The following is an 8,528-nucleotide window of genomic DNA, read 5'->3' on the forward strand; positions in this document are numbered from 1 at the left end:
TGGCGCATTCACGTGCAAAATGTCCTAACCCTCCACATTTAAAACATCGCGGTGCTCGAGAGGGTCCTGTGGGATTGTTGGCTGTTGTTTCAGATTTGGCAGGACCAGACCGGCTGCCTGTGGGGGTGAACCCGTTCTAGAATGGGATCCCGGTTGAAGATTACCCAAAGATTTGAATAATATTTAATTCCTTAATTATGAAGTTTTTATTAGTTATCGTATCTTTTATTTATTTTGTTTATTCATGTTTATCACTAAGATTTTTAGTTTCTAGTATAAATAGGGGATTTAGGGTTTATTGTTATTTAGTTTTTGGTTGATTATAATAGAAAAGAACATTGTTCTTGAACCCTTTGGTTCGTTATATCGGTCTTTGATTACTGATTGTTCTTGAGCCATTTGATTGCACGCGAAACTGCATCAGTTGGTATCAAAGCTTTGGTTTTCAAATGGCTCTACGTGAAGGCGAGTGTTTTCTTGTTCGAAGAGTAGCCGAACGAGGCATCAACAAGAACATTGGTGATTTACGTGTTCGTGAAGATCGATTAAACCGTGACCGTAGATCCGCCGAGCGAAGCAACGAGAACGGAAACCGTGATCCACGGGATATTCTTAAGATCAAGAGACTCCGACAACGAGTCCACGACCTCGAGTTACGACACGAGATCTGGCAACTCAAGCAAAGGATTCGAGATCTTGAGGACTCATCGTCTTGGAAGGAAACGAAACCGGAAGAACCTGTCGGGGACGAGTTATCTGGGGACGAGGAGCATCCTACCAATGGCGACACCATCTATGATTCTCCTCCCATGTATGATGAATACGGGGAAGAGGATTGCTATTCTTGGGTTACCGGTGATGGTCAGAACTTACCGGGTGATGAATCGGGTTTCAAAATTCGTAATGTTGAAGGTGTTTCTGTGGTCAACGGTGGCCATGCAAAGGTTAGCAACGATAATTTGCTTTGTTCTCTTATAAATGTTGCAAGCATCAATGTTTGTGGACCTACGGTGGTGATCAGTGCTCAGGCTAATGAAGAAGATAACTCTCTATTGGTGGGAGTTGTTTGTGAGACGGTGGTCAAGGGTGGTCATGCTTTACCCTTAGATTACACAAGAACCTCACCAAATAGTTTGGAAGGTGACGAATTAATTGCCCAGTTTTTGGAAGTCACCAAATATATTGCATATTTGAATATTTTTTCCAAAATTCAAGATATGGATAATTTGAATTTTGCTAAATATTTGGATAGTAATAATGGTGGGCTAGTTAAAGATGATGAAAAAGTGGAGATGGTTACAGTGCACATGGACTTGCATGTTGCAAGTGGGTTCCATGATTACATAGATAACAAAATGAATTAGGGGATTGTGGGCCTTTCATTTACACCAATAATGAACAAAACATAGCAGACTTTATGAAAGTGTTGATTGTGAACATGAGTTGGTCTAATATTGCATTTGACCCGGGTGGCACAAGTCTAGAGTCGGGCAAGATGATCAAAGAAGTTGGTTTGTTTAAGCGGGTCGTCACAATAATAATTCAGAATCGGGTTGATGTTCCTTTTGACCCATGTGGGTTTGGTTCGAAGTCAAAACTCGAGGACGAGTTTTTTTCGAAGAGGGGGAGTATGATGCAGGGATATCAGATATTATTTTATATTTATTTGAATTTCAATTTCCTAATATTTTGTTATTTAGTTTCCTATTTTATCTTTTTCATAGTTATAAATTAGGGTCTAGGGTTATTTGTTTATTCAGCTTTTGGTTTATTATTGAATAGAAAGAACTATGTTCTTGAACCTTTTGGTTCCTTTATCGTCTTTGATTAATCATTACGCTTTTGAGCCATTTGATTGCACGCAAAACTGCATCAGTTGGTATCAGAGCCATTTGATTCGTTATATCGGTCTTTGATTACTGATTGTTCGTGTTTCGCGTGCAATCAAATGGCTCAAAAGCGTAATGATTATTCAAAGACAATAAAGGAACCAAAAGGTTCAAGAACATAGTTCTTTCTATTCAATAATAAACCAAAAGCTGAATAAACAAATCCTGGGCGATTTCTTGCGCAACATGAACCCTAATTTTCATTGAGATTCGTTTATATAACAGTCTGTGATTAGGGATTGTTCATCCAATCTCTATAACGAACTCGTTAGCAATAGTAATCGATCTGAAAGTGGGGTTTTATTTCGTTTCTTTCTAAAATCGCCGCCATAGAAAGCTGTATTAGAGATTCTGACTTATTAATCTGGGTGTTATTGGTCGCGGTTAACTGAGTTTAACTTAGCTAGATTGATACTCTGGGTTAATGTGTTAAGAATTGATATTCGGCTCTAGGGTTTCAGGATTAGGGTTTTTGTTTGTTCGGCTGGAGTTCTTTTGTTTTTCTGGTGATTCGTGTGCATGGAGGGTAGCAATCATGGGCATAAGCCGTTGGAGGAAAGTGTAACGCCGGGGACAGAAGATAAATCACCACCGGTACGTGGAATTGGCTTGCGGGTGACGAACATAGAGGGCAACAATCTGTTTCCTAGGCGGGGCATGTATTCAACTAACAATAACTCGGTTATTGATGGATTATTCGAAATATCTAAACCTGTGGAAATTAAGACTGGTGCGGCATGTGAAGGAAGCTTTATGGCGGCAACGAAGGTTTCCCATGCAAACCCTAGTGTGATGGCTGATAAGGGTTTGATGAGTAATGCAAACCCTAGTGGGACGGCTGATAAGGGCTCTATGGATGCTGGTATTTCAACAAAACCCTTATCATATGCGGAATCGGTCGTAGCTGAAAGCTTGAGAAAGGTAAATTTTCGGAAACTGACCACTATTGATAAGCACGATGGTTGTGATGTGTTGTTGCCTAGGGATTCAATAAGAGTAGCGAAAGACAAAATGGCAAACACGTTGTATGGCTATTTTTTGGGGGATATAGTAGCATACCCAGTTGTGGAATACTTTGTTCGGAACAATTGGAAAAGATTTGGGTTGCAAAAGTCAATGATGAACGCAAACGGTTTTTTCTTTTTCAAGTTTGGTGATCAAACGGGTATGATGAATGCACTTAATGAGGGTCCATGGATTATTCGGTCACAACTGTTGTTCTTGGAAGTTTGGTCTCCTTCGGTTAAGCTTGAGAAGAAAGAAGTAAAAAAGGTTCAAGTTTGGGTCAAGATTCATGAAGTCCCTATTGTGGCTTACACGGAGGATGGTCTAAGCTTAATTGCATTAGCTATAGGGGAGCCGAAGGCGTTAGATTCTTTTACGACAGCTATGTGTGTTGATATGTGGGGACGTAGCAGCTACGCTCGTGCTCTAATTGAAATATCGGCTGATAATGATTTCAAGGAGGAGTTGGTCATTGCGGTTCCGTGTATGGATGGGGATGGTTTTGCTAAGGAGAAGGTTTATGTAGAATATGAATGGATCCCCCATAGGTGTAGTCGGTGTTGTGCTTTTGGTCATAATGATGATGCTTGTCCGAGGCAGGTGGCTCGTCTAACTACGGGTGGGAATAAGGGTTCTAAACAAAAGGAAGCTAATCAAGGTTTGGGTCCGAAAAAGGCAAGGTTTACTGATTCGGATGGTTTTACGGATGTGGATTCTAGAAAAGTGGCAAAACGGACCGGCTTTCCAGTGAATAAACAAAAACAAAAGTTTGAGTATAGACCAGTGGCGCCTAAACCTGAGTCCACTAAAACGGGAGGTGGTGTGAAGATTCAACCGAAATCAGCGAGTAATGTTGCTTTGCATAACAAGTTTGATGCTCTTATGAATGATGAAGGGGAATCGAGTAAAACAAGGATGGAAGGTGATATGGGTCAAGAGGAGTCGGATGATGAGGTAGTGGAAGTGTACAACGAAACAAATGAATTTATTAGAGACGTTAATCTTGGTACCAATCTTAAAAAAGGGGCAAGCACTCCTGGTTCAGTGGTTTTAAATGGTTAGTTTCACGACTTGGAATATTAGGGGTTTGAACCGACCCCTGAAACAAAAGGAGGTTCGTCAAGTTGTCAAGGATAATAACGTCTGTTTATGTGCCATTCTTGAATCTCATGTGGATGTGAATAACTTGAGTAAAGTTTGTGGCTTTGTGTTTCGGAATTGGGATTGGACCTCTAATGGTGGTTGTTGTCAAAAAGGGACTCGCATAATCCTCGGATGGGATCCGGCTGTAGTGGAAGTTATGGTTCTCTTTCAAGCGACTCAAGTGATGCATCTTCAGGTTGTTTTTAAACTCGATAGGAGAATGATTTTTTGTTCGGTTGTATATGCAGCAAACTATTATATTTCACGTAGGGAGTTATGGAACCAACTCAGAATGCATAAAGCGCTGGTCAATAATGCCCCGTGGGTTATAATGGGAGACTTTAACTCGGCTCTTAATTTAGAAGACAAGTCTTTTGGCATTTCTAATGTTTCTCCAGGTATGCGTGATTTCAAGGAATGTGTGGAGGATATCGAAATGTTTGATGTTAAACGAGTGGGTATGCATTTCACGTGGAACCAAAAGCCGAAGAATGGTGTGGGTTTGTTAAAGAAAATTGATCGTGTCTTGGGTAATACTCCGTTTGTGTCTGCTTATCCGGAATCGGTTGCTGTCTTTCAACCCTATGGAGTCTCGGATCATAGTCCTTGCATTTTGAAATTTCCTAAAGTGGCCAAACCCAAGCCAAGACCATTTAAATTCGCTAATTTCTTAGTGTTCAAACCGAATTTTTTGGATATTGTCAAAAAGGAATGGGAAACGACAGTTACTGGTGTGTACCAGTTTCAGGTTATGAAAAAGCTTCGCTTGCTGAAATCTCCTCTTAGATCTCTTTTGTTTGCGCAAGGTAACTTGCATAAAAAAGTGGTGGACCTTCGTGGAAAGCTTGAAAATGTGCAAAAGGCGATTGATCAGGACCCGATTAATGAGGAGCTTACGATTGAAGAAACAAGAGTGTTGTGTGATTTCCAAGAAGCTTGTCTTGATGAAGAAAGATTTCTGAAGCAAAAGTCTAAAGTGGAATGGCTTCGAGCGGGTGATTCCAATTCAGCTTACTTCCACATGTCTCTTAAGAGCAAGAATCATCGAAGCCGCATAGATGTTATATCTGATGCAAATGGTACAACTTATGAGGGTGCTGAAGTTCCTGATGCTCTAGTAAATCATTATGCAAATTTTTTGGGTTGTCAAGGTCAGACCTCTCTTGATCCGTCTCCTAAATTGTTTACTAGGAAGCTAGATACGGTAGTAGCTAACAATATGGTTCGGCGTGTTACTATTGATGAAATAAAGTCGGCTATGTATGCTATTGGAAATGATAAAGCTCAAGGACCAGACGGGTTTACGGCTGCTTTCTTTAAGCATGCTTGGAACATAGTGGGTAATGATATTTCGAATGCGGTCCTAGATTTTTTCAATACGGGGAAGCTTTTAAAACAACTCAACCACACCCTCCTTGCACTGATCCCAAAGGTTACGACGCCTACGAGAGTGACTGACTATCGCCCGATCTCTTGTTGTAACGTCCTGTATAAATGCATTAGTAAGGTGTTGGTTGATCGTATAAAAGATGCTTTAAGTGGGATAGTTAGTATTAATCAGTCTGCGTTCGTCCCGGGGAGGCGAATATCGGATAACATTCTGCTAACTCAGGAATTGATGCATAACTACCATAGGCACTTTGGACCTCCCAGATGCGCTTTTAAAGTAGATATTCAGAAAGCGTATGATACGGTTGACTGGGGATTTCTTAAACAAGTTCTTTTGGGCTTTGGTTTCCATCGAGTTATGGTAGACTGGATTCTGGTTTGTGTGTCTACTACTTCATACTCGGTATGCATTAATGGTAATGTCTATGGGTTTTTTGATGGTAAGCGGGGTTTAAGGCAGGGGGACCCCCTCTCCCCGTATCTTTTTACGCTTGTTATGGAGGTGCTAACTTGTATTTTGCAGCACATGGTTAGGATTGATTCTTCATTTAGATTCCATAATAAGTGTGAGAAACAAAAGATTGTCAATGTATGTTTTGCGGAGATTTATTCCTATTTGCTAGAGGAGATGTTAATTCGGCCAGATGTATTATGAACTCCCTTAAAGATTTCACTAAAATGTCGGGTTTGGTTCCTAGTCTTCAGAAAAGCACGGGTTTCTTTTGTAATGTCCCTGATCATGTTAAAAGGGCGATTTTGAGTACTATTCCTTTTGAGGAGGGTACACTTCCGGTCCGTTACTTGGGTGTTCCTCTTTTGTCTTCCAGGCTCCTATATAAGGATTGTAGTATTCTAATTGAGCGTCTGGATCAGCGTATTCACAACTGGAAGAATAAGCTCCTTTCTTTTGCAGGGAGAGTTCAGCTTATTATTTCGGTTTTGTCAGCTATGCATGTCTACTGGTCTTCGGTCTTCGGTCTTCATCTTACCGGCTCGGATTATTCATGACTTAGAAGCAAAAATGCGGAATTTTCTTTGGTCTCAGGGCTCCTTTCAACGAGGAAAGGCTAAGGTTTCTTGGAAATCTGTTTGTGTTCCTAAAAACGAAGGTGGGCTGGGTATTAGAAGGATTGGTGACGTGAACAAGGCTTTGATGGTTTCTCATGTTTGGAGTATTCTTACGAATCGGGAGTCTCTGTGGGTCGCTTGGATTCACTCTTACAGGCTAAAGGGTAGAAATTTTTGGGAATGTAAGTCAGTTCCGAATTGCTGCTGGAGTTGGAGAAAATTATTACAGTTGCGGCCGTTAATTAGGAGTTTTTGTTGGTCCAAGCTAGGTAACGGAAGAGATACATCAGTTTGGTATGACAATTGGAGTGGTATTAGTCCGTTGAGTTCTTTTCTATCGTCCAGAACTATCACAAGGGAGGGATTCTCGTTACAAGCCACTGTTGCGGATTTGTCGTCTAATGGCTCTTGGTTATGGCCTGCTGCATGGAGAGACACCTACCCGGTTCTTATTCAGCTTGATCAGGTACAAAGAGATGCTAATAATCAAGATTGTTTGCTCTGGAAAGATGGGGATGAGGTTAGTGATTATTCGTCCTCGGGGGTATGGAACTCTATCAGAATTAGTGATCCAGAGGTGGACATGCCTTCTTTATGTGGCTGATTATGCGGAAGAAGCTGGTTACTCAAGATAAAATCATGTACTGGAATTACACTCGAACAACTAACATGAATATGATGTGCTGCCTCTTATGCTACGAGAGTCTGGACTCGCATGATCACTTATTCTTTGAATGCAAGTTCTCGGCAAAGGTTTGGGAGTTCATTCGTGCAAAAGCTGGTATGGATAATGTGGAAGCTAAATGGAGTGCTATTACAGAGTGGCTTCGTCAGCGTGCTAGGTCCAAGTCTGCTGACAACTTAGTATGTCGATTGCTTGTTGCTGCGTCGGCCTATGTTATTTGGCGAGAAAGAAACACTCGTTTTTTCAAAAACCATGCTAGGCCACCGGAAAATTTTTGTGACTCGATTTGTGATACCGTTCGATACAGATTGATGGGGTTAAAGTTCAAGAATACACCAAAAATGCGGAGACTACTGCAGCGGTGGGATACTCATGGTGCTTTGGCTGTTGACGATGGAGGTTGATTGACGGGTTGTGTTTTTGTGTGTCCTAGATGTTAGTCTAGTCGTTTTGTTTTGCTTTGTTGCTTGTTTTTTTTGGTCCACTTACATGAGGCATGTCTCATGTTTGAACTAGTAAGGGCTTTCCTTACTACTTATGTTTATGGTTTGTGAATATAATATCACCGGGGTAACCCTTTACCCAAAAAATAAACAAATAACCCTAGACCCTAATTTATAACTATGAAAAAGATAATATAGGAAACTAATAATGAGAAAATTCGAGTTGCCAAAGGTGAGGAAGCAGGGATATCAAATATTATTTTATATTTATTTGAATTTCAATTTTCTAATATTTTGTTATTTCGTTTCCTATTTTATCTTTTTCATAGTTATAAATTAGGGTCTAGGGTTATTTGTTTATCCAGCTTTTGGTTTATTATTGAATAGAAAGAACTATGTTCTTGAACCTTTTGGTTCCTTTATCGTCTTTGATTAATCATTACGCTTTTGAGCCATTTGATTACACGCGAAACTGTATCAAAATCGCATGTTTGTTTTTTGAAACAATTTCGCATGTGATAATTTTGATGAAATCGCATGTTCGTTTTTTGTAACAATTTCGCATGTGGTATTTTTGATGAAATCGCATGTTAAAAAACCAACATGCGAAATTGTTACAAAAAACAACATGCGATTTCATTGTGGGATGAAGATCTGACGGCTGAGATGAGTGCGTACATATTGTACGATAAGGGATATTGTACGTTAACCTAACCCTATTATATATATATACATACATACATACATATGCACCTCAAAAGCACCCAGTTCATTAACTAAAAGGAGAGTTAATTGCCCGGATAGTCCCTGTGGTTTGCCATTTTTTCACATTTAGTCCCCACCTTTTCAAAATAGCGTGTATGTTCCCTATGGTTTAATCGTTTGTTACCCGGATCGTCCCCAAAG

The 8,528-nt window shown here is 40.3% G+C and overlaps 1 protein-coding gene across 1 annotated transcript; it reads left to right on the forward strand.

Moving 5' to 3' along the window:
* The first annotated feature begins 2,408 nt into the window (after positions 1-2,408).
* On the forward strand, positions 2,409-7,583 carry LOC110893223. Its single transcript, XM_022140338.1, has 5 exons — positions 2,409-3,951; positions 4,151-5,829; positions 5,950-6,015; positions 6,340-7,014; positions 7,248-7,583. The coding sequence occupies exons 1-5, from the start codon at positions 2,409-2,411 to the stop codon at positions 7,581-7,583; spliced, it is 4,299 nt and encodes a 1,432-aa protein (XP_021996030.1).
* Positions 7,584-8,528: the final 945 nt, after the last annotated feature.

This window comes from Helianthus annuus, chromosome 12 (genome assembly GCF_002127325.2).
Source record: "Helianthus annuus cultivar XRQ/B chromosome 12, HanXRQr2.0-SUNRISE, whole genome shotgun sequence".
Classification (NCBI taxonomy): domain Eukaryota; kingdom Viridiplantae; phylum Streptophyta; class Magnoliopsida; order Asterales; family Asteraceae; genus Helianthus; species Helianthus annuus.

Coding starts and splice junctions, on each gene's coding strand:
- LOC110893223 (XM_022140338.1), top strand. CDS start 2,409: ATGGAGGGTAGCAATCATGGGCATAAGCCGTTGGAGGAAAGTGTAACG. Junction 6,016..6,339: donor AGAAACAAAAGATTGTCAAT/GTATGTTTTGCG, acceptor TTTCTTTTGCAG/GGAGAGTTCAGCTTATTATT. Junction 7,015..7,247: donor TCTGGAAAGATGGGGATGAG/GTTAGTGATTAT, acceptor TTCTCGGCAAAG/GTTTGGGAGTTCATTCGTGC.